Source organism: Carettochelys insculpta, chromosome 10, assembly GCF_033958435.1.
Source record: "Carettochelys insculpta isolate YL-2023 chromosome 10, ASM3395843v1, whole genome shotgun sequence".
NCBI classification, from domain to species: Eukaryota; Metazoa; Chordata; order Testudines; family Carettochelyidae; genus Carettochelys; species Carettochelys insculpta.
In genome coordinates this window covers 47829227-47853685 of record NC_134146.1, presented here as the reverse complement: position 1 = coordinate 47853685, position 24459 = coordinate 47829227, and the positions used below count along the sequence as shown (strand labels likewise).

Below are 24459 nucleotides of genomic sequence, written 5' to 3'. Positions count from 1 at the left end.
ATCCACAAGAACAGGCTAGGGGAGGGAGCCTGGGGGCCTCTGACACAGCCTGGGTGGTGCCCTCCCTGCTGCCCATGCCAAGGGCCCTCACTAGGTGCAGAGAAACAGGACTATCCCCAGTGCTACTTCAGCCTGGAGCCACCCCCAGCCCTGACTCCAAGCGGTACGTGTCAGGCAAAATGCAGAGCCTTGCACCAAAGCCGCTGCAGGCTGGAGTCTGCCCTCGCCTGAGCAGGAAAAGCCCCTAAGGCTCAGATTAGACTCTCACTCCCCCCAGGCTGCCTTGTGGAGCCCCTAGCTGGGAGGTGGGAGGCGGCTGGTGTGACCACACAAGAGAGGAAGGCTTTTAGCTCCCGGCACTGCCAGATCAGCAGCTCGCCCAGCTATGAGCATCTGGGTTGTGCTTCGCTGGGCTGCTTCTGGCTTAACGCAGCACAAAGGAGCCGGTGCTGCAGGCCCCCAGCAGTGGGGCAGCAGGGCGGCTGGGCCAGAGGGGCTCTGCTCCCCAGCACTGCTTTGCACGCTGCCCTGCTCAGCTCCACAGCAAGGGCCGCTGGAGCGCTGCTCGGACTCCCCAGGGTTGCTCCTTCCTCGGTCACCCCCGGCTTTTAGTTCCCTCCGATAGAGATCAACAGTTTCCTCTCTGCAGTTCATCATCAGCCTTTCCGCGCCACAAGCCGGTGATTTGTCATTCTGCGCCCTCCTTCTCCTCCACGGAAATCTGTTCCGCAGATTCCAGTCCAGCGAGGAAGCAGGTTCCCATCTGCCTGGGTTCACAGGGGATATGAGTTTGCTGGGTCTCATGCTGACATCACAAAACCACCTCCATTTAATGCTGTTTTGGTTGCAAGCTTGTCAGGGCAGGGATCAGCTCTTTGTTTTACGTTTGTGTAACACCACGGGCCTCGTCTTTAGGTGCTACCAGCCTACAAATAAATCATAAATACTTAAATAACAGCAAGTTACCCCAGAGAGGCCAAAGACTGGAAAAAACAGGGGTAGGGTGAGCAAAGGGGTAATGCAGACCAAGCCTAGAGCATGCTGCCAGATAGCTGTGGTTGGGGAGTCCAGGGGCTGGGATAAGGGGTGCCACTAGAGAAAAGTTTGGGGTGGGGGGCAGAGTTGCATCAGAAACTCATATCCTGTAAAGTTGGAGTAGCAAAAAGTAGGGCGTCCGAATCTGGGTTCCCCATAAGCCGAGCGCTCGGGCAGCCACTCAGGAGAGTTTCAAATGCCACCCAGCTGATTAACAGAGCTCCCAGAGCCGGCAGCGTGTTTCTGTTGGTGGTGCACATTCAAGCATACCTCAGTGCATGAACAACATTATTCAGCACACGGATGGAAAACCACAGCGGGAACATTGATTGAGACTGATGCAAAGTCAGTGCAAAGACGCCCCTCGTGGCTGCAGGATGAAGTGAGGGGTGGCTGATCAGTGGGGTCGGACAGATTCCCTGGGGCAGAAAAGGCTCTCCTTGGACATGTCCGTGGTCGACACATTCAGCATGCAGATAACCCCCTGGAGTTTCTGCAACTCCTCCGCCGTACAGGTGCTGGTTAGGCAGAGCACATCAGGGAAAGCACCAGTTGCCTCTCAGCCGCATTTCAGCCTGTGACTATTGCCTCCTCTAGTGTGGGGGAGATCCCAGGGTTATTGATCTGAAGGAATCATCGATTGCCCCCTCCCACTCCGGGAAGTGCAGCCACTTGAGCTGCGCTCTTGACATTTGATGACATTTCCTGCATGCTGCATTTGAAGGGCGGGAAACAGATTGTTCACTCCCAACCCATTGCAGCGGCTCAGGGTTAAGGAGGCACTTCTGAGGCCACTGGGAGGCTGCAGTTTAGGGTCTGGGCTCTGGAAGGGGCAGCAGCATGCGCCCGCATGTGTAGGATTAGGGTCTGCCCTCTGTCATTTACATGTCTAACCAACTCCTAGCCTAGAGGATGGGCTGGCTTGTCTTGCCCATAGAGCAAACAGCACTTCCTACCCTTATGCCCATAAGCACCGATTGTGTGTGTGCTCTAAAGCTGGAGCACCCGTGGGTGGCAGAGAAGCAAACTCCTGCTCCTCAGCTGTTCAGCAGGGCCCACAGATTAGGTCCCTCCTTCTCCATCGATGTCTTCTGCCCACCATCACCCATAGACCACAAGAACTAGGAGGGACCTCAAGAGGTCATCAAGTCCAGTCTTCTGTCCACACAGCAGGACCAAGCACCACCTAGATCGGGGTCTGCAACCTGCAGCTCTTTAAGGATTTCTTTGTGGCTCCTGATGTTATAACTGCACTGTAAAAAAAAACCCTCCTGATCATTTTGGATAAACAGTGAAAGTCTAAAAGCTGTAAAATGAGCAACTCCTATCTAAATAGCAAACAAAATGTGATCTCGAAAGGTTGGATTACTCCCCCAGCGTCCTCCAGAGAGAGAGAAGGTTGGGGAGTGAAAGTCAGGAAGACAGTGGAGGAAGTAGAATGATTGAAAATTTTGCGAACATCCTGCAGTAAATGTGTATCATATTACAAATCCTTGTGTGTGCGCCGTTCTCAAAATAAGGGTCACAAAAAGTACAATTTGCTGTTATTTGTTCAGGACCGTCTCCTGTTCACACGCTCTTGGATTACTGAGCTTTTTCCAAATTGGAAGAAAATGGCTCTTCTTGTCATTTTGGTTACCAATCCCTGATCTACTTCATCCCTATCAGATATTTATCCAGCCTCTTAAATATCTCCAATGATGGAGATTCTACAACCACCCCAGGCAATTTATTCCAGTAATTAACCACCCTGACAGTTAGGAAGTTTTTCTTAATGTCCAATCTAAACTTGCCTTCCTCCAGTTTAAGCCCATTGCTCCTTGTCCTATTTTCAGAGGCTAAGGAGAATAATTTTTCTCCCTCCTCCTTGTAGCACCCTTTTAAGTACTTGAAAGCGCTGTCATGTCCCCTCTCAGTCTTCTCTTTTTAGAACTAAACAAACACAGATCTTTTCTTTGGTCATAGGCCATGTTTTCTAGACATTTAATCATGTTAGTCCGTCTTCTGTGGACTCTTTCCAAATTCTCTGTAACTTTCCTAAAATGTGGGGCCCAGAACTAGACACAGTACTCCAGCTGAGGCCTAATCAGTGCTGAATAGAGCGGAAGAATTATTTCTTGCGTCTTGCTCACAACACTCCCATTAGTGCATCCCAGAATTATGTTTGCTTTTGTATCTGCCGTGGTGGGAGATGCTGGGGGCAGGAGAAGCAGAGGCAGAAAAAGGAGAAAGAGAGTAGGACCCTTAGGACCAAGTGGGGGTGAAGCTGGAGAAAGCTGAAAGTTTGTACCTGGGCTTATGCCCACTTTATAGGTGGAGAAACTGAGGCAGAGATGAAGAAACTTGCCCAAGGTCACACGATAAGTCAGTAGCAGAGCTCCCAGTACTCCAAACTCCCCCTTTGGTGCCTCAAGCACTGGGGAATGCTGCCTCCTTTCAGACAAACATCTGTATAATATGTCTTAGGAACCAGAAGTTGCAAAACAAAAGGCTGGTCATTGAATGGCGACATAGTGAATCTGGATGAAGATATAGCCTAAGATCCTGGCCCCAAGCCCACTGAAACCAGTCTCAAGGCTCCCACAGAGAGAATGGATCACGCCCTAAGGTGAAGCAGTGCTAAAGGAAGGGATTACAGGCCCATTGGTTGGGGAGCTATTATAACCCACACACCAAGGAGTGTGGTTCACCTAAACCACCTACACAGGGAGAGAGTGAGTCCTGCTGATAGCCAGAGGGCTCTCAGCGCAAACTGCAGCAGCTCCTGCCCTAAGCTCCAGAGGTCCTAGCTTCAAGCCCGCCTGGGGGTGGTCACACTACGAAGGAACAAGGTCAGCATTGTCTGCTCCAGTTTGTTTGCTCGGGAATGCCATGGAAGTTTCCCCTGATAGTATTGGTCTTACTGCAGCACTGCAGGGGATCTAACCATGCTTCAGGCAGGGGAGTTAAAAAAAGCAGGGTTCCTGTCATAAAAACATCAGAATGGCCATTTTGGGTCAGACCAAGGTCTGTCTACACCTCTTTCCTGTCTGCCTACAGTGGCCAAAGCCAACGGCTTCAAACGGAGTGAACAGAGCAAAGCAATTATTAAGTGATCCACTCCCCGCCAGCCAATCCCAGCTTCTGTCACACCGAGATTTAGGAACAGCAAAGCATGGGGCTGTCTCTCTGACCATCCTGTCCTCCAGGAACTTCTCCACATCTATTTTTGAACCCAGTTACTCTATTGGACTTCGCAGCATCCCCTGGCAAGGAGTTCCACAGGTTAACTGAGCGTTGGGTGAAGAAATACTGCCTTAGCTTTGTTTGAAACCTGCTGCCTCTTCGTTTCAGGGGGCGACCCCTGGGTCTTGCCTAACATGGCAGGGGGAAATGACACTTTCTTGTTAATTTTCTTCCACGCCAGTCATGGTTTTATAGACCTTTCTCATATCCCCTTTAGTCATCCTTTTCCAAGCTGAAAACACCCCCTCATTTCAAAATCTCCTCAGGTGGAAGCTGTTCCACATCTCTTATCGTCTTGCCCTTCTCTAGACTTTTTCCAATTCTAATTTATCTTCCTTGAGAAGGGGCAACCAGAACTGCATGCAAAATTCAAGGGGTGGGCATACTAAGGACTGATATAGTGGCATTCTGATATTTTGTTTTATTATCTATCCTTTTCCTAATGGTTCAGAGAATTCTCTGAGCCTGTTTGACTGGCACTGCATACTGAGCAGATGTTTGCTGAGAACTAGCCGCAACCAGGGTGAGATCTTTTTCTTGAGTGGTAGCAGCTAATTTAAACCCCATCAGTTTGCATGGGAATATATGTTTCCCCCCCCCACGCATTACTTGGCACTTAACAATGAGTTTCATTTGCCATCTCATCGCACAGGGGCTTGGCTTTGTGAAGTGCCTTTATAACGCCGCAGGCTGCTTTAGACTTAACTGTCTCCAGCAACACATTTTGCCCCCTCGCTGTTTACCCACTTTTCCAGATCATTTGTGGAGAAGGGCAGCAGGCCCAGTACAGGTCCTTGGGGATCCCCCAAATTACAGCTCTCCATTCTGAGAGCTGATCATTTATTCCTACCCTTTGTTTCCTGTCTCTTAGCCCGTTACTGACCCTTCAGAGAACTCTCCCCCTAATCTCATGACAGCTTTCTTTGCTTCAAAGCCTTTGTGAGGTACCTTGTGTAGCAGGGTCAGGACCACTCCTGGGCCCCAGATCTCTGGCCACTCCACAATATAAGGCCCGCTAGCCCTTGCCACGGTTCAGGCTCTGGGCCCTGGACCCACAGGGCAGCAGATAGGAGCCTTCTGAGCTAAATAACCAGTCCCTCCCAGCCTCCAACTGAGCCCTGGGGTTGCCAGGGGCCAGGAACCCAAACAGCCCCTGTAAGAGCACCTCACTTTCCCTGCTCTCTCTGATATTGCTGGTGTTCTCCTTAGCAACTCTGTCTCCTTCCATGTTCTACTCTCCTCACCAGTCTCCTCTTTCCTCTCCCTAGTGGAAGGTGGGGAAGGCTTTTTAACAGGCCCCAGCAGCCTCAAGTGGGACCAGCTGTCCCTGCTTGATTCATAGCAGCCTGCGTACCTGGCACTGCTCCCCCTGTGCCGGGGAGCACACCTGCTTAGCCAGGGCTGTTACTGCTTTTTAGCCCTGCCTCTTGCCTTTCGAAAGAGGCATGCAAATGAGGTAAATGGAAAATGCAGACGAGGTACAAATTTGCAGATCTGACCCCTCATTTGCATGTTCTTATTTCGAAACAGCTTCTTTCAAAAGAAGAAAACCAGTGTAGACACCGCTCTTCCGAAACCTAAACCCCATCTTTGAAAGAATCCTTCTTCCCATAAAAAAAGGGAAGAAGGGTTCTTTGGAAGATGGGGTTTACTTTCAAAAAAGCAGTGTCTACACTGGCTTTCTTCCTTCAAAAGAAGCTATTGCAAAACAATAATATGCAAATGAGGTGTCAGGTATGCAAATTTGTATCTCATTTGCATTTTCCATTTACCTCATTTGCATGCCTCTTTCGAAGGAGGGATGCCCGTGTAGACACAGCCCTAGTGAGTCTGTGAAAGTCCAAGTACGCTGCATCGAGAGAGGGGCGGCCCCGCCGACCCCCACACTTTTGGGGGTTCCGCGGCAGCTGCCCCAACCGTTCTGTGGCCAGGTGGGAGAAGTGGCTACGAGGGGCCTGGCACTGCTCTGTCCACCACGCCACCCTCCCGGCCTGCTGTGCCCGGCTCCTCTGCCGTGGTGGAAATGGAGTGGCCAGCCCCAGGGAGCTCTGCTTCCAGTGACTGCGCAGAAGCAGGATGCAGCAGGATGGGAGGGCAGCAAGGTGTGTGTGGGGGGGTGACCCCTGCTGCCTGCAGTGCCAGGCCCCCCATAGCCCCTGGGCAGTGTTGGTCCAGGGGAGGGGATAGATGGGGGCAGGATCGGGGAAGGGGCAGGGCCTGCAGGGTGGAGACAGGGTTGCCTGTGCCAGGGGCTGTCTGAATACTTTGTTGGCCCCTTAGCAGAATCATCCTAGACGCCCACGAAAACTGATGCTCCAAAATATCTCAGCCTATAAGGTGCCCCGGGACTTCCCGTTGTTTTTGCCGATACAGACTAACTCGGCTCCCCCTCTGATACTTCTCCGAGCTGGGTGAGGCATCATTTCCCTTCAGCAAATCCTCGTGGACTCACCCACAAACTGCGTCTTAACGTAATATCTACCAACTTGCCTGGCCCTGAAGTTCAGCTTACTGGCCTGCAGTTGCCAGGATCCCCTCCAGAAAATCAGCCTCGCCTTCATTGTCCTCCAGTCATCTGATCCACAGTCTGTTTCACGCTGTAGGTTACCTACCAGTTAATATTCCTGCTGTTTCATAGCTGAGTCCTTTTAGATTTCTTGGGTGAGCCCCATTCGGTATGAGGAACTAACTGCTGCTTAAGGTATGGATTTATCCCAGAACCTCCTCTACTGACACCTCCATCAGGGACAGGTCCTCCGATTAGGCACCTAGAAAGAATGGGCTCAGGTCTGGGGATCTCCCTCTAAACCTCTGCAGTGAAGACAGATGCAAAGGGTTTATTTAGCTCCCCTGCTGTGTCTCAGCCAGGGAAGTCAAGGCAGGGTGGGAGTGCATTTGTACTGAATAAAGAGCACGGGACTGGGGAGAGAAAGCAGTGGAGGGAGAGAAATAAGTTGCAACCAACGAAGGAGAATACTTGTGGGTTTGTTTTAATTCTCAAGGCAAGTGACAATCGTCTCATGCACGCTGGAGAAACCCACAGGCAGAAAACTCCCACACTTGTCCCAGGCCCAGGGTAGCTACCGATGTCAGAGGGGCTGGGCTGGGGCGAGACTGGAGCCAGGTGGTGGAAGGAGGAATGGGGAGCGGAGAGGGCGAGCCTCTGCTCCCTGGCACTCTGCGTCAGCTGCCAGCAAAGGGCTAAGAGACTCCTCTGCGGTCAGTCCGAGGTGAGTCACCTTCCCATCACGCAGGAGCCAGCCAGGGAAAGGGAGAGTCAGCCTCATGCTGCGCCTCCTCCTCCTCCTTTGGGGACGGAGTAAAACCAGCCCCGTCTGCTCCGACCTGGGCAGCTCAGCCAGGCCAGGCCCCCACGGCCCAGTCCCTCCGATTTATTTACAGGCCCTCCCTGTTTGGGCGGAAGGGCAGCCTGAGGGTGGCCAGCTGATCTGTGAGCACCACGCACCTGGCTGGGGCTGCCTGGGGAAGGGCTTCCCAACCACAGCTGTCCCCGCCTGGCCCAGAGCTGTGGAGGCAAAGGCCCGTCACCCACTCGGACGGCCAGGAACGTGGTCAGGGAGGGTGCTGGCGCCCTCAGCCACAGCACGTCCAGCCCAGGGGAAGTTCTCTGCATGGCAGTTCTCTGATTTCCTACCCCTCTTGGGCCACTCCTTCCTTCCCAGGGCCAACAGGGGAGGGGTAACCGGGACCCAGTGCTACCAATGCTCCTCATAACTGCATCCTTCTGGAAGCTCCAGCTCCTGGAGTCCTGGGAGCATCTCAGCTCTCATTTGCTAGGCTGTAGCTGATGTAGGTGTGAAATCTGGGGCCAGGACTCCCAAAGGTCCCAGCACTAGGAGGCAGGGAACCAGACCCCCATGAGGCAGGGAACCAGACCCCGACAGCTGATCATCTTTAAAGTCACGTGAACTGGGGAGGCCTGGGGTTGGAACCAGATTCTCTGTACATCTCAGGCGCAAAGGGGGCTTGTAGGTAATGGGGTCATCCAGTGGGGACCAGGATACTGGAGAAAGTTGGGGGCTACTAGGAGGGAAGTTGGCCGGGGACACCTGGAGGAGGGATTGTTCTGTGGTGGGAAAAAAGTCTGGGGAAGGGAGGAGAGAGCAAGGGTGGGGAGGGGGACCCCCGTGGCAGGGGGGTGAATGAGGCTGGCAGGCTGTGATGGCTCCTGAGCGGCAGCATGACATGGCCATGTTGTGACCGAAACGTCCCCCCCACCTTAGCCGGTAACCCAGCAGGACCCACCATGCCGCCACCGTGTCACGTGGTGGCCAGCACAGGACGGCATTGGCAGAGCCGTGCTGGAGCCTCAGGCTTTGCCAAGAAGGGAGAGGTCTGCTGGGGCTGGGGTGGGGGAACCTGAGCTACAGAGGCAGTTGCACCCCAGAACCAGCCTGGAAGGCGAGCGCGTGGGTGGCTGTCCAGGAGAGAGTCAGCTGCTGCCCAGCTGATTAGCCAAGCACCCACAGCTGCCCGCTTGTGTGTCTACTGGTGGTGCACATCTGCCCATGCCATGGTGTACAGGACAAAATTTATTCCACTTATGGAGGGAAAAATTAGAGGGAATCCTGTCTGTGGCCTTTGGGCTGAGCTCCCTCAGGTCCCCCTTCCCCTAACCTGTTTCTGGTGTGTCCCTCCAAGCACGGCCAGTCCAGTGCTGCCAAATGCATCAGGCAACCACCTGTGGCCAGAAGACTGCACCCCCTAGGCCTGCTGACCCATGGAGTGGGACCCCAGCCAGGCCAGAACTAACACCCCACCTCTCTGAACCCAAGAGCTGCCTTTGCTCATGATCCAGCACCCGTGACTCTGGCCGAGGAGGTGAGGGTGGAGGTAATGCCAGGGCAGTACCGGCAGGTGGCCGCAGACATAAACAGGTGACTAGACACAGGACATGGCCTTCCCAACCCCGGCTCAGTCACCATATCCCTTCAGGAGCCCAGCTACCCAGGGCCCTGGTGGTGTCCTCAGGGGAAGGATGTCTCGTGCTTAATGGCGTCCTCCCCTGCCATGACCATCTCCTCCTCCTCCACACCGGACAGAGGCAGCCCGTTGCCGGCGGGCAGGAGCTCACACACCGTGCTGCGGGTGGTGCCCTGGGTGACGCTGGGCGAGTACTTCCTGGAGCCCAGCCTCCTCCAGCGCTGGCGGCATATCACCTCCTTGAACATCTCCCGGAAGCGAGTGGACATCAGGTTGTAGAGGATGGGGTTGGCGGCCGAGCTCAGGTAGAAGAAGACCCCAGAGATGACGTGGACGTACTGGAACATGTGCAGCAGCTGGACCGTCCAGTTGGAGACAAAGCTCCAGACGAGCCGGTCCGTGTGGAAGGGGGCCCAGCAGATCCCGAAGACGACCACCAGCGCAACTGGAAGGAAGCAGAGAAATGAGCATTCCCCGGCCATGGTGGTGGTGTGGGAGGTGGGGCAGGGGCTGAGCTTGGTGGCCATGGCAGGCCCTGAGCTGATGGGGCGGCTTATTTCTTGCCTCGTCATCTTTGCTGTTGCTACGTTAGTTGCCATATTCCCTCTGTGCAGAACGGAAATACTACTGGTGCAGGACCCTTATAAAAGCTCGTGTCCTGCCCTCTTTAACGCTGGTACATGTAGGCCAGAAAGGGTGGCCCAAGGATTAGGGTGTCGTTTGGGCCACAGGTAACCGAGGTGCAATTCCTGGCTCTACTACAGAGGGATAACAGCCTACTGATGCCACCGACACCTAATGGAATTGCTCCTTTACCTGGAATGACAAAGGCCCATAAGGCTGCATGTTGTAGCTTCTTTCCCCGCCGAGCGGATGGTCTAACTTCTAACCTGCCACCCCAGGGTAAACACCCCTTCCTTTCATGGCAATTGGTTTACCGTCGCCTTACGAGTCACCATACTTGGCATCACACAGGCCTGGAAAGGAAATGGGCCCGTACAGTGAATGGACATAAACCTGCAAAGGATTCTGTGGCTGCAGGATGGGAAGAGAGACCAAACGGAAATTTTAAAGAAGGGCGGGAGGTTTTGGTTGGTTCTGTATGGCAGGCAGGACAGTAGCTATTTGCATTTCTTCAAGTATGTCCTACTGGTTTATCTTAATCAGGGGTGAGACACACAAATAGAAGGACTGGATGACAAACACCAGCGTAAAGGGCATGAAAGAAAGAAGGAGAGAAACGAGGTTGCTCATCACGGCGGTAGGACACTGGTTTTATGTCACGACACATCCCCAGCTACGCCGATGGCACACGGCAGTTAGCTGGCTGTGCACCCTAATCGCATGGCTTGTAACGTACCACGAGGCATGTTGTGTATTCAGTAGGGTTTACACGATCAGCTGCTTATCGAAAGTGAACAAAGAGTTTGCTGTTTTCATAACTGGCTAATCTGCCGTTATAGAAGCCGGCAAATCAACAGACCGCTTTATCAGCTATACTCTTCCCTTTAATATGAAACGTCTATTAACCCTTTGTAAACCCTTCCTAAATGGAACCTGAGCTGGTCCTTTCCCACCCGCCATGCTCCATAAGCGACATAAAATACCCCAGAACAGCCCCGCGGGGGCAGATCAATGGTCTGTCTAGCCCTGTGTCCTGTCTTCCAACAGTGGCTAACGCCAGAGACTTCAGAGGGAACGGAGACAACAGGGCAGTTTTGGAGTGATCCAGCCCGTGCCTCCGATCGATCTCTGCCATCCTCCGTAGCTCTCACTCCCTCCTGCCCCTCTGATTTCTCAGACAGTCTCCGTGGCTCTTTCCTTCCCCACATCCGTTCTTTTCACTGCCTTGTGATCTCCCTCTTTCTGCAGCCCGCCTCCATGCCAGCAGTTGCTAATTGCCGTCACATTAACGGGCTTTGGCTCTTGTCTCCCTTCCATTCGCTACCCTGTCTCTGGGCTATGGTTCTCTCACACCATCCCCAAGCTCTTGGCAAACACAGCGCCTTCTCCCTGAGATCTTGCTACCCCCCACACATTTCTTTATCCCTTCTACACGTCAGGGACACACATGCCTTTACCCAGTCCTGAGGGCTCAAGGTGCGACCCTGTTAATTTTAACTCCCACCCTTACTCAATTCCTAGGGCGCAAGGTGTAATTCCCTACTGGTATGCAGGATCTGTGCCACTAAAAAAGCCTTACACAGTAATATTCTTCTTCTCTACTTATTGACAATTACCAAGAAAGCGGAATACATGCTAAGCGCTCAGTATCCTGCTCCCCAGGCCTGGTAAATAGTTAACAGAGAGGTGGCCATATTAGTCTGTACTCCAACAAACCAAAGCAGCAGAAATGTAGTACTTTAAAGACTAACAAAATGATTTATTCGGTGACGAGCTTTCATGGGACAGACCCACTTCATCGGTTCAATTTCATTTCCAATACATTTATGTCGGTCTGTATTGGAAATGAGATTGATCTGAAGAAGTGGGTCTGTCCCATGAAAGCTCATCACCGAATAAATAATTTTGTTAGTCTTTAAAGTGTTCAGAATCCTGATAAAGGCAGGCAGGCAGGCAGGCAGGCTTCCCCTCTTGGGACAGACACTGTCAGTCTCTGGCTGCTGATTACTGCACCTCAAGATCAGGCAGTTCTGGTCTTGGGGGTGAGTAAAGAGCAAGGCGGAGGCAGCAGGCGCTAAAGGGGCTGAATATCTGGATACACTTAAGAACATAAGAACACAAGAACGGCCATACTGGGTCAGACCAAAGGTCCATCCAGCCCAGTATCCTGTCTGCCAACAGTGGCCAGTGCCAGGTGCCCCAGAGGAGGTGAACCGAAGACAATGATCAAGCGATTTGTCTCCTGCCATCTGTCTCCAGCCTTTGACTAAAGGCTAGGGGCACCATACTTTACCCTTGGCTAATAACCATTGATGGACCTAACCTCCAAAAATTTATCAAGCTCTTTTTTAAACTCTGTTAGAGTCCTGGCCTTCACAGCCTCCTCTGGCAAGGAGTTCCACAGGTTGACTGTGCGCTGTGTGAAGAAAAATTTTCTTTTATTAGTTTTGAACCTACTACCCATTAATTTCATTTGGTGTCCCCTAGTTCTTATATTATGGGAACAAGTAAATAACTTTTCAGTATTCACTTTCTCCACACCACTCATGATTTTATATACCTCTATCATATCGCCCCTCAATCTCCTCTTTTCTAGACTGAAAAGTCCCAGTCTCTCTAGCCTCTCCTCATATGGGACCCTTTCCAAACCCTTAATCATTTTAGTTGCCCTTTTCTGAACCTTTTCCAATGCCAGTATATCTTTTTTGAGGTGAGGAGACCACATCTGCACACAGTACTCAAGATGTGGGCGTACCATAGTTTTATGTAGCGGAAGTAAGATATTCTTCGTCTTATTCTCTATCCCTTTTTTAATAATTCCTAACATCCTATTTGCTTTACTGACTGCCGCTGCACACTGCATGGATGTTTTCAGAGAACTATCCACTATAATTCCAAGATCCCTTTCCTGATCTGTTGTATCTAAATTTGCCCCCATCACATTGTATGTATAATTGGGGTTATTTTTCCCAATGTGCATTACCTTACACTTACCCACATTAAATTTCATTTGCCATTTTGCTGCCCAATCACTCAGTTTGCTGAGATCTTCTTGAAGCTCTTCACAATCTACTTTGGTTTTGACTATCCTGAACAGCTTGGTATCATCATCACCCAGGGGAAAGCTATTAGACTACAAAGTCAGATGGGGCCTGCGCAGCCTGTCAGTCTTTAACCCCACCTGGATGGAGGCTGCAGGGGTGGGTGGTGCCAGTGACCAGGGCTGTGTTTTGAGGCAGGCCAAATGCCACCTGATGAGACACGCTCAGTCCCTGCACTGCCCCCCCGGCTGACCCTGGGCTGGGGACAAGCCACTGACCGTGCCCCATCCTACCTCCACGTGTCTCTGTCAGGTGTTCAGACCAGGGGGCTGAGCTCAAAGCTTCCTGCACCACATGGGACCCAGCATTCTGGCTGCTCCTGTGCCAGCGGGGCAAAGGAATGCCCTGGGTCTCCCTTGCACGCCCAGGCCAGGGGAGCTGGCTTAGATTGTGCACTTCGGCTCCCCAGACCCTGGCAGAGTGCAGGGGGAGCATGCCGGGCCCCTGCCCAGCTTTGCCCAGGGGGGTGAGGGTTCCCGAGAGGCTGAACTCCGAGCGATTGGGATTCCGCTGGCATTTCACTCAGACCTGCGGTTATTTTTCCAGCACAGCTCCTGACCCAGCTGCAGCTGGATGGGGTGGAGGGAGATCTGCAGTCGACATGGGATGGGGCCTCTTTCTTTGAAATGCCAGGTCCTGCAAGAGGCCGGGCGCCGTGCCCAAGCGGGGGGCAGCAGGGCGGGTGGGATGGCATGCAGATGACAGGAGTGCCCCTACTAGGTTAACCCCTCGCTGACCGGTTGGCTGGGGGCACGGCAGGAGGCCAGAGAAGGGATTTCAGTCCTTACAGGACTTGTGGATCCTGGGGACAGAAATATTTCAGCTAACCCAAACTTTGGGTAATTGGGGTTTGTTAGTCCAAGGCCCCCACAGACCATCATTTCGCATCAGAGACACCAAGATCCTACGGTGATGGGAGCTAGCTAGATTAGACTCCGTGAAATGCAGCTGTTTCTGGGGTGGAGCCCCACCACGAGGCATGGCATGGCAAGGGGCTAAAGAGACATTTGGGCCAAGGCCACTGGGATGAACCACTGTTCTCACGGGGAGTGCCTTGGGATCATTAGTGTAGGTGCAGAGCAGATGGGAACCTGGTTCTTATGTTCTGCACAGGACACAGACTCCTGTCAGAGGGACGAAAACCTCCCCCATGGTCAGTCTTTTCAGAGGGCACAGGGAATTCACACCTAAGGCTCAGCCTGCTCCTCTGGTCGCCAACGTTTGGCTCAAGATGGAGCAATGCCTTCTGGGACATTTCATCATTGTGGGCTGTACCTGGGCATCAGAGCAAGGCCAATTGCTGTCGCCTTGGGGCAGCCAAGTTCACTGTTGCAGGACAGTGGCCAGGTGGGTTCCCCGAGCGCCCGCCTGCCTGCCAGGGCGTGACGAAGTCGGGGGTGAGATTTTAGTCCCCTGGTTCAGGTGTATGTGTTTCCTACTGTCCTGGAGTGACATGTGGTGGGTGCCTCAGTTTCCCTAGGCACAGCCTCAGTGCGTAATTAGTGACGGGAGTTTCGGTGTGCTGATTTCTCAATGGGCCTACCTGCTCTTTGTAACCTAGGCAACCAGGTGACACCTTTCTCCCTTGGGAAATAGGACAAAGGCAGGAGGAGGGGCCTGGCTGGTTTGAATTGGTGCTGGGCTGTGGAGTGGGGCAGTCCGGTCTGGCTGGAGAGGGAGGAAGGGGGCCAGGGCCTGGCTCGGGGACCCCATTTGGGACCCTTCCCCCCAAGATGGATGGTACTGACGGCTTCTGGGGTCTGTGCTGACAGGTCTGTTCTAGTTTGGGTCCCTGTCACCTGTTCTCCTGCTGAGTGAGAGTCACGGCTGCCTGCAGGTGGGGTGCAGGGCCTGGGGGACCCCCCCCACTCTGTGACACAGGGCACAGTGCTCGTGCTTCTCAGGTTGGGCTCCCCTCTCCCAGCTCCCATATCCCTCGCGCTCTGGCTAAGGGGAGTCACCCTGGGGTGGGAGTGGGATGACCCTAAGCCCCTCTGACAGCCCCTAGGTGTCTGGCTCTCTCTCCTAGGAGCAGAGCCGCTTTGCCCCCTCCAAAAAGACTGCAGCAACCCCCCAGCCCTGGTCCCCCGACAGACCCATGGAAAAGCAGGGCTGGGAGGGAGCTTGAGTGCACTGAGGCAGGGTAAATATTACACTACCCCTGACTAGGGGTTGTCTAACCTGCTCTTAAAATCTCCTATGAGAGATTCCACAACCTCCCTAGACAATTTAAGCCCTGGCAGTCAGGAAATTTTCCCTCATGTCTCACCTAAATCTCGCTGAGGCAATTTAAGCCCATTGCTTCTTGTCCTAGCCTTAGTGGTTACAGGGCACAATCTACCACCCTTCTCCTTCGAACCACCTTTCACACACTGGAAGCCTCATCTGCCCTCCCCGCAGCCTTCTCTTCTCCAGCTAAACCCCACCCAGTGTTTTCACCCTGTCCTCGGAGGCCGGGATTTGGTAGCTCCACTCTGGACTTTCTCCACTTTGTTCACATCTTTCTCAAAACGTGGGCCCCTGAATCAGAGGCAATACTCCAGCAGAGGCCTTTCCAGAGCAGAAGAATTACTTCTTGAGCCGGCTCGGCTCTGCTATCTCCAGCCTGTTGCTCTCCCCACCCAGGACGGCTGCTGCAGGGACAGACTATGTACACGGAGCGGCAGACAGGTAAAGAACCCACCTGCACTCCGGCCCCAGGGATCCCAGCTGTCCTCTCTTGCACTGCAGCTGGAGAGACGCTGGACATTGCATGGGCCTCCCACTTGCAGAAAAGAGGCCCAGGGCGGCTGGGCTAAGTGCACAGAGAGCCCCGGTGGCACCAGGCCACATGGCACCTGATTCTGCGACGCCGATGCCACCTGGGCTACGTGGTGCAAAGTGGCCCCCAGTCAGATCAGTAACATTTTATATCCCCTTCCCCTGCTGTAAACGGGGGCCCCTGTGCACATTGGGCCCAGGAACCAGAACACGCATTGGCCAGTCAGAGCTCGCCCCTGCGCATCTCGCTTTCTAATAACCCGGATGCTGCTGAAAATGCATCCCAGAATGACGTTTGCTTTGCCGCGCTATTATACTAACCTCTCACGTTTCATCTGTGATACATCATCAATCCCGATCCTCTTCTGCATTGTTCCTTCCTCAGTAGCCATTTGCCTTTCTGTACGCAGGCGACGGATTATCCCTCATGCAGGGCAGCACTTTACTTTTGCCCTTAAGGGATTTCTCTCTATTTATTTCAGTTCAGCACTTGGTCACGACCAGGCTGAACCCTGCTCGTATCTTCCGAAGTGCTTGCAACCCCTCCAGCTCTGCCGCTGGGAGGAAGGAAGCAGGTTCATTTCCAGCTCTGGCACACTGCACTGCGGAGAGGGAGCCGGGGTAGGGGACCCGTCTGAGCCAGCCGGCTGCTGTGTTTGTGGCTTCCCTGGGGTGGAACAGCTAGGCAGAGGGCACTGCTCCAAGCCAGGCCAGAGTTGAAATGCAAGTAGTGTGAGATGCTGATGCTTGTGCATAGCTGGGACCGCTGTTGCAGGCGCACATAAGGCCTTATGCAGGCACGGGGAGCTCAAGGCCGTCCCAGCCAGCGCCTGTCTGCAATGCTAACGAAGCACAGACAGGCTGCTGGCTCGCTGCACAGCAAGGCCGTAACAAAAGGGATTCAGCCTCCCCCCTGCTTGTTGATCTGCTCTCTGGGGGTGGCTGCGGGAGGGGGGTCGTACAAAGGACAGGAGGTCTGGTTAAGATCTCTCTCCCTCTGTCTTGCCTGGGCTGTTCCAGCCATTTCCCTGCCACGTGCCTTGGCTTCTTGGCAAGCCTGGGCCCTTCGCTCACCCAGGCCTAGTATTGCAGCCCCAGGAGGACTGCAGTCAGCAGAGAGACACAAGCGGACACCGTCCCTGGGAGATATTTCCTGCCCTGGATCATGTCTGTGCAGGAGCAAAACCCGCCAGCCAGCCATGGGCTCCTTGGAAGCCCTGTGCGTCTATTAGCAAATGAAACAGCCCTCCAGTAATGGATTAATTGCCCTGGGCATCTTTCCAGATTAATGAGCAACTGGGAGAGCTGCCGGCTCAGCTCTGTTATCCAGCCTGTTGCGCTCTCCCCAGCCAGGACGGCTGCTGCAGGGGACTTCCCTATGTACACGGAGTGGCAGGCAGTTAAAGAACCCACCTGCACCCCGGCCCCAGGGATCCCAGCTGTCCTCTCTTGCACTGCAGCTGGTGGGACGCTGGAGTTTACATGGGCCTCCCACTTCCAGAAGAGAGGCCCAGGGCGGCTGGGCTAAGTGCACAGACAGTCCCGGTGGCACCAGGCCACGTGGCACCTGATTCTGGGACGCCGATGCCACCAGGGCCACGTGGGTGCAAAGTGGCCCCCAGCCAGACCAGTAACGTAGACGGGGGCGCTGGTGCGCCTCGGGCCCCAGAACCAGCACTCTCATTGGCCAGTCAGAGCTCACCCCTGCGCATCTCGCTTTCAAATAACCCCGGCGCTGCGGAGATCTGCTCGGGGGCAGCGCCCAATCCGCCCTTCCGGGCAGGCAGCGCTGTGGCAGCCTGCACCCCTCTCTCCGCAGGGCCTCCAGCGCTTGGACCCCGCCTGTGGCTGGCGGCCGTAGGCAGCACAGACACCCCCCAATGTGAGCCACACCGGGCCACCAACACCGCCCGGCATGCAGAGCCGGCAAAGGAAGCTCTAAGCATAACCCTGACTGTTAGTGCCTCCGGAGAGGGCCCGCAGCCTCTCTGTAAAGCACCATGCACGGCTGTGGCTCTGCACCCTCAGCCCAATAACCCCAAGCACCACTAGGAGGTACCCCCAGAGTGTCTCAGCAACACAGGGCGCTCTCAGGCACGGAGGGCCACCAACTAGCCAGTGCAACACTGGGGGCTGGGGCGGGGTGGGAACCGGCGCCTGGACATGACAGAGCCCCGAAAAGCAAGAGCGTCCCTGTAAAAGTGGGACGTCTGGCCAGCGTGGTACCCCTCCCTGTGCAGGCAGTAGCACGCAGGGCCAGCGAAGCCAGCCTTGCTCGGCTGTCCCCGTGCACCCAGCTCAGCTGTAAACCTCCACCGGACGACACCCGTCCAGCGACGGGCTCTAGCAGCAAAGTCACCCTCCCCGTGCAACACCAGCACTGCACAAGCACACACACACACTAGGGTCAGATCCTCAGCTAGACTAAATCGGCAGCCCAGCTCCACTGGCTTGGATGGACGGACTACATCCATTTCTACCTGCGGAGGAGCCGGCCCCAGATGCCCATATTACACATGGGTGTAGGCCAGTGTTCCCTGCAAGCTGAGTGCTTGGACAGCCGCCCAGGAGAGATTGAGGTGCTGCCCAGTTGTTTAGCAAGGGACCCACAGCCGGCAGCTTGTTTCTGTGGGTGGTGCACGTCTGCACAAGCTTTGGGGCATGTAAAATTTATTCTGCCCATGGATGGAAAAAAATCGAGGGAGCCCTGGTGCGGGTATCTACGTACACGCTGATAAGGGGCTGGGTTTGGCAGGAGCTCTGAGAGCCTAGCTGGCGGCGCACACAGAGCAGTGCCCTGGGAAGCAGAAATGCTCGAGCCTTGGCAGGCACCAGCAGAGACGACCTGTGCATGTGCAGGGGGTGGGGGAATAGGCTAACACCTAGGAAGAAGCAAGCCCCATCCAGCACACTGGCCACCTCCCAGGCTGCTCTGGGGAGCTCGAGGTACAGCTGTGACCCAGCTCCTCCCTGGAAGCCCTCCCCAGCCACCAAGCTGGTAGGACTGGCTCTGGCCAGGAGCTGCATTCCAGGCACTACCCAGTAGACCTGCTAACTCCCAGTCTCGCTGCAAAGGGACGCCAGGCTCCCGCTCGGCGTGTCGCTTAGCCAGGGATTGGGTGGGTCTCCCCTCCCTTGTGTGGGCCTGAGTGCAGAGACTGCTTCAGCTGGAGGGGCGGGTAGCTAACGCCGCACCCCCAAGGATTCCTGGCTGGCTCCTCGGGGCCTGGCACCAGATGCAGGAGCAGGATTGCTGGAGGGGACGGTCGCAACGCTGACTGACAAGGGCTCCCCATCTCGCGCCCCCCTCCACTTACACAGCATCTTAGTCACCTGCCTCCTCCTGGCCTCCTTCTGCTGGACACGGACGTTGTGGTAGTCACAGTCCCTGCCCGATTTGGCCTCCAGGGCTCGGAGCATCTTCTCCTTCTTCAGCTGCAGCCCGATGAGCAGGTAAAGGATGCTGATGGTCCCCATGGGCAGGAAGAAGAAGAGGATGGTGGTGACCTGAATGACGAGGTTGTAGATCAGACGGGGCTTCACCAGGGTGCAGATGGCCGAGTCCGGCACCACCCCACGGCCGGGCACGAAGAGGAGCTGGATGCCGTGCAGGCTGGTGTTGGGGATGGAGCAGAGCACGGACAACACCCAGACCGAGCCGATGACCCTCTTGGCGTGCTTCCTGGTCACCACGTACTTGGCCTTGAGCGGGTGGACCACGGCGATGTAGCGCTCCACGCTCAGCGCCGTGACGTTGAGGATGGAGGCGAAGCAGACCGCCTCGAAGAGCAGCGTCTTGAAGTAGCAGCCCCCGGTGCCCAGCAGGAAGGGGTAGTTGCTCCACATCTCGTAGAGCTCCAGCGGCATCCCCAGCAGCAGCACCAGCAGGTCGGAGACGGCCAGGCTGAAGAGGTAATAGTTCGTGGGTGTCCTCATGAACCGGTGGCGCACGATGACCAGGCAGGTGAGCGCGTTGCCAATGGCCCCCACCACAAAGATCAGCAAGTAGGTGGTGCAGATGGGGAGGAAGAAGTTGGACCTCCTGGGGCCCAGGTATTTGTCCTGCAGTTGCTCCACTGTCAGGTTCAAGTCCTGGGGGTCGACGTGGCTAAAGGCGGTGTCCTGCTGGCTTCGGTTGCACAGTGCCTGGTAGTCCGGCTGCGTGGGGAGGTCTCGGTGGGGCAGGCTGGAGCAGTTGGCCGAGGGATACATGGCCTCCTGCTGCAAAGAGATTAGATTAGATTAGATTACATTAGATTAGGAGAGATGCTACAATGCCACCCTCATTCCCTTCCCAGCAGCAGTCACCTCTTCCTGGCCAGAGGGGCTCAGTTAGGCAGGCCCCATGTGGCAGGTAAGACTGGAGCACTAGGAGTTACAGTCCTAGGCTTTGCGACCAGCCTGGGAGCTGTCTGGGATGCCGACGAGCGGCCAGCATGGGATGGTGGGGCTGCAGGGGCTTGAAATTGAACCGGGGCCAGGTCAGCCAACCCAGTGCCTGCTGCTTGGGAGAGAGGAATGGGGATCAGAGCTAACGCAGCCTGCTGTGCCCGGGGGGGGGGGACCCCCAGCCTGGCCAGGCTGTAACCAGGCATCTGTGTGGAAGGCTGGCGGAGAGCTGATGTAAGGGGTGTACCAGCTTTCCCAGCACATCCTGTTCCACCCAGCATGGTGGGCCGCTGGGCACAGCCTCAAAGGGCAGGGGAGGCGGGATGATGGGGAAAGCTGCCAATCTGCTCCTATGTCAAAATTTGATCCAGATCTACAGAAGGATGGAGCCACACGTCAGGGAAATGACCTGACACTGTTTGCCAACGAGGTGGGGAGGGGGGTGGACCTGAACCTCCCACTGTCTATGATCCTCCCCACAAAAGCTCACGGCTCCCTGCGGCTCGGCCCCTCCAAACTCCACTCAGTTCTCTCCAATCCCTACTTTCCCTCCTTCTTCTCAATGCCCTTCCTCATCCACCCCCCCACGAAGCCAGGCCCAGGAGCTGTGCCTCTCGCACACATTTGCCTGTCCCCAGCCTATCACCAGAGACCCTGGGGCCTCTCGAGGGGCCGTTTCCCCCCTGCAGCTGAAGCCAGCCGTATTTCCCTATCCCACCTGTGTGCAGCACACCAATCACCCAGACACAGCTCCGCTGTTTGCCTGGCTCGGGAAAATTCTCCTCCAGTCCCTCCCATCTGGCAGAGCAGCCTCCCTGGCTGAGTGTGCCGGGGCCGCCAGGGCTGCGTTATTCCAGAGGGTCTGTGTCATCCGATCACCAGTCCCAGGGGTGCGCTGCTAGACTGACACCGTCTCTTGCCAGCAGAGCTTTCTCGGCAGCCGTTCAGACGTGCCACTTGGCAGGGCCAGGCAGGAGCGTGTCTCCGTGTGGACTCCCCAGCCCACCTCACCCACATGCACACCCTCTTCTCAAGGCAAGAGGTAAATCATCATCATCATCATCAGTAATCGTGGGCTCAGCGCCCGTTGGTGCCTGTTGGCTCTCTGACTATTTCCTTCCATCTTTCCCTGTCCAGTGCAGAGTGGCTTGGCAGAGGTAAAGCCCTGATATAATTGTATGCTCAGCCCCACAAAGCTGCTAGCTGTCTCCTCACTCACCCTCCCCAAGCTGGGCCGAGGAGATCGAGGGACAGCCAGAGACCCATCTGGGGGAAATGACTCCTAGGTTATGCTTTGCCTGGTGGTGCTGGGTTAGGAGCAAACCCCTGGGCTGAACAAAGACCAGGGTTGGCTTTGCCAGTGTAACAAGGCGGATGGAAGAAAAGCCATCTCTAGTGCTTTCAGCTTCACTCCATGTCCCTTCTGCTCCTCGCTGCCCATTATCACCCCTTTCCCTTCGCTCGCCTACTGCTCTGGCATTCAGATCCAGATTGCCAGGGTTTGGGCACCGCCAGGACTTCCCAGGATTTCTCTTTGGCACCTGTTCGCAGCGGAGGGACGCGTTAGCTGTGCAAGGGGGCATCGCCACCCTGGGGCACAGAGACGCTAAAGGAGCTCGAAGAAAAATCAAGCGGCTCTGGAAGAAACACACAGACAAGAGGCCGACTAAGGAGACACTGCCCCAGCTGCCTGGGCCAAGGAGTGGGCATTAATCAAGCTGGGGGGTTATTTGTGCTCGGTGATGGAGAAGACATAAATAACCCCGCTCCCATCCCAGAGAGTGGAGACAGTCTTATCAACTCAGGCAGGCAAATTGCTGTGCATGGGAGATGCCACTTTTTGGAGTGACGGACGCCAAGATTTCTCTGCTCTTGCATGGCACACAGCCTTTGGGGTCACCCCTCCAAGGGCAAAGCTGTCTCTCTCTGCACCCCCCCAAACCATCCCCGTCCCGGAGAGCACTGGCCAGGCACGCTGTGCTCACAGCCTTAAGCCGCACACTGCTCACAGCCAGCTCAGAGCCCGACTGAACAGCCCAGGAAAGTTTAAGCGAGACCGGTCCCTTAACACTGAACTGGATTGGGATAAAACAGACACCGCCACAAGCCGACAGTCACTCACCTGCTACGAAACCCGTCTGGTGTCTGTCTAGACATCCCTCTCTCTGTCTGTCCATCCACCGATCCTAATCAATTACTCCAGCACACAGCTGGCATCTGTCTGTTCAGCTGGTACCTAGCTGTATACCTGATACCTGTCTATCCAGCCACCCATCCAGCCGTCTCGGGGATCTGTAGCCTTCCCTTCACACTAGCTCAGTGTCTACCCCCTGGGGCTGCAGTTTCATAATTAAGATTTATCACCTTCCCCCCCCGCAGCCCCATGCCTGAAATAGATGCCGCCTCGTGGGTTCCAGCAGAAGGGGGGGTGCTCACCTTGCTTCCAGCCCTGCTCAATTTGCAAGCTCCCTCGGAGAGTTTGGAGGCGGTGAAGAGGATCCAGCTAAATTCTTCCCTCCGTGTCAGCGCTGGAGCATGTGTGACGGACTGGAGGGAAAAGCATCAATGAATGGGGAAGCTGCCTTCCTTGGAGTGGCGGGGGGGTGCTGGGGGAGGCTGGGTGTAGCTGCTGGCTTTTCAAGCGCCACTAGGGGGCACTGTAGGACCTACCTGGCTCATCCCAGCGGCGGTGCGGAGTGGGTCTCGTGCATGGCTCGGTTCTGCAGCCAGGCCCATGGCAGGTCAACCCCCAGGCTGGGGCCTTTGGCCCAGGCAGGAGGCCCGTGAGAAATGGAGACAGCAGGACAGGGCAGAGCGAGGGACCCGTGTCCGGGCAGCAGCAGCTCACCCCAGCGCGCATCAGCTGTGGCGTTAGAGAGAGAGGGTAGGGTCGGGTCGCACGCTGGACTTTCCCGGACCTGGCGTTCTGTCTGCTGCAGCATCCACCAGCATTAGCCTGCCTCGCGCTGCAGCCCTGGGCCGGCTTGAAATGCAGCGGGGCCTGTGATGAATTCAGAGGGGCCTGGGGCCTGCCGGGCAGCCTGGGGGGACCGTGACCATGAGCTAAGCCCAACATGGCACCTGTGGGGTCAGGAGCCTCGTTCCCCACATATAGGAGTCTGCTCTCAGAACCGGGTGGCAGCTCGGCAGCTGGACAGTTTATCTGTACACATCACCCTACTCCTGACCCACAGCCCGCGGGGACTCACCCTGACCACAGCTCTAGTCCTTCCCCCGGCCTGGATTTATTCACTCTGGGCCCTTTCTCATGGGATCCCAAAGCACTTTATGAACACTAACAAAGCCTCAGTACCCCTCCTGTAAGCTGAGTGCTTGGGCAGCCACAGGGGAGCGATTCAACTGCTGCCCAGCTGATTAGCAGAGACCCACAGCCGGCAGCCTTTGTTTTCACAGGTGGTGCACATTGGCACAGGCCTTGGTGTGTGTAACAAAATTTATTCTGCCCCACATGGAGAAAATGAAAGGGAACACTGGTAGGGGCAGTGCAGTTTGACCACAGTGCCCTGCGGCGTTCCAACCTCATTTCTAATTGCTCCATCCCCTCTGTCCTCCCCCTGCAGAGGTGAGAAGCCGGAGGGCTCTGCTGTACCACGACCACTCTGTCTGAAGGGAGGGTTGGCTGAGGGACAAGGGATGAGGGACATCACCGTCCGAGCGCATGGCGTCACACACACAACCAAGAGCCATGCACAGCCAAAGGGCTGCAGACACCCTGCAAAACCTTTCTGTAGCAGAAAGAAAACGGCCAATTTGCACTACACGATCGAGGGCAAATATTTGCTCCAGAGCTTCTAAGGGGTGCGATCCCGCCCAGCGTGCTGGGCACCTGTGGGCACTGCTTTCAAAGCAGAGAGGAGCGGTAGCAGGGAGATAAGGGCATTGTGCTAGTTTTATAAAGATGGAGATTCGTTCCGGCTTGGCTAGGCAGGAAGGTATGTGTGGGTGGAGTAGACAAAGCACCAGGCAGGGCTATGGGTGGGTGGAGGAAGCTGTACAGGGGCCTGGCATGTCAAAGAGTCCCAGAGCTCTGGCTGCCACCACGGTCTCTGGGAGACTCCAGCTATTTCTGAAACAGTGCTGTGACAAGCAACCAAGTACAAGCTGTGGTCAGAAGGAGGCGGCATGCCGTGCTTACCCCAGGCAAGGCGGCCTAATGGTCGGAGCACTGCAGCGGCACTCAGAAAACCAGGGTTCCACTCCCAGGTGTTACTGGCTTGCTGCGTGACCTTGGGGAAGTCACACCGCTGCTCCGTGCCTCAGTTTCCCCCACTGCAAAATGGTGCTGTTTTTGTTTTGAGAGTAAAGCACGAGGAATTATTGTAATGCCCCATCGAAACCAGAAGAATGGGGCACCGGAACT

The 24459-nt window shown here is 55.3% G+C and overlaps 1 protein-coding gene across 1 annotated transcript; it reads right to left on the bottom strand.

Moving 5' to 3' along the window:
* Positions 1-9118: 9118 nt before the first annotated feature.
* NMUR1 (neuromedin U receptor 1) lies at positions 9119-22761 on the bottom strand. The gene is made up of 4 exons (XM_075004384.1): positions 22749-22761; positions 22515-22625; positions 19007-19910; positions 9119-9649 (listed from the first exon to the last, which is right to left on the bottom strand). Exons 1-4 carry the CDS (start codon positions 22755-22757, stop codon positions 9249-9251), a joined length of 1425 nt encoding a protein of 474 aa, XP_074860485.1. The 5' UTR covers positions 22758-22761; the 3' UTR covers positions 9119-9248.
* Between the last annotated feature and the right edge of the window lie 1698 nt (positions 22762-24459).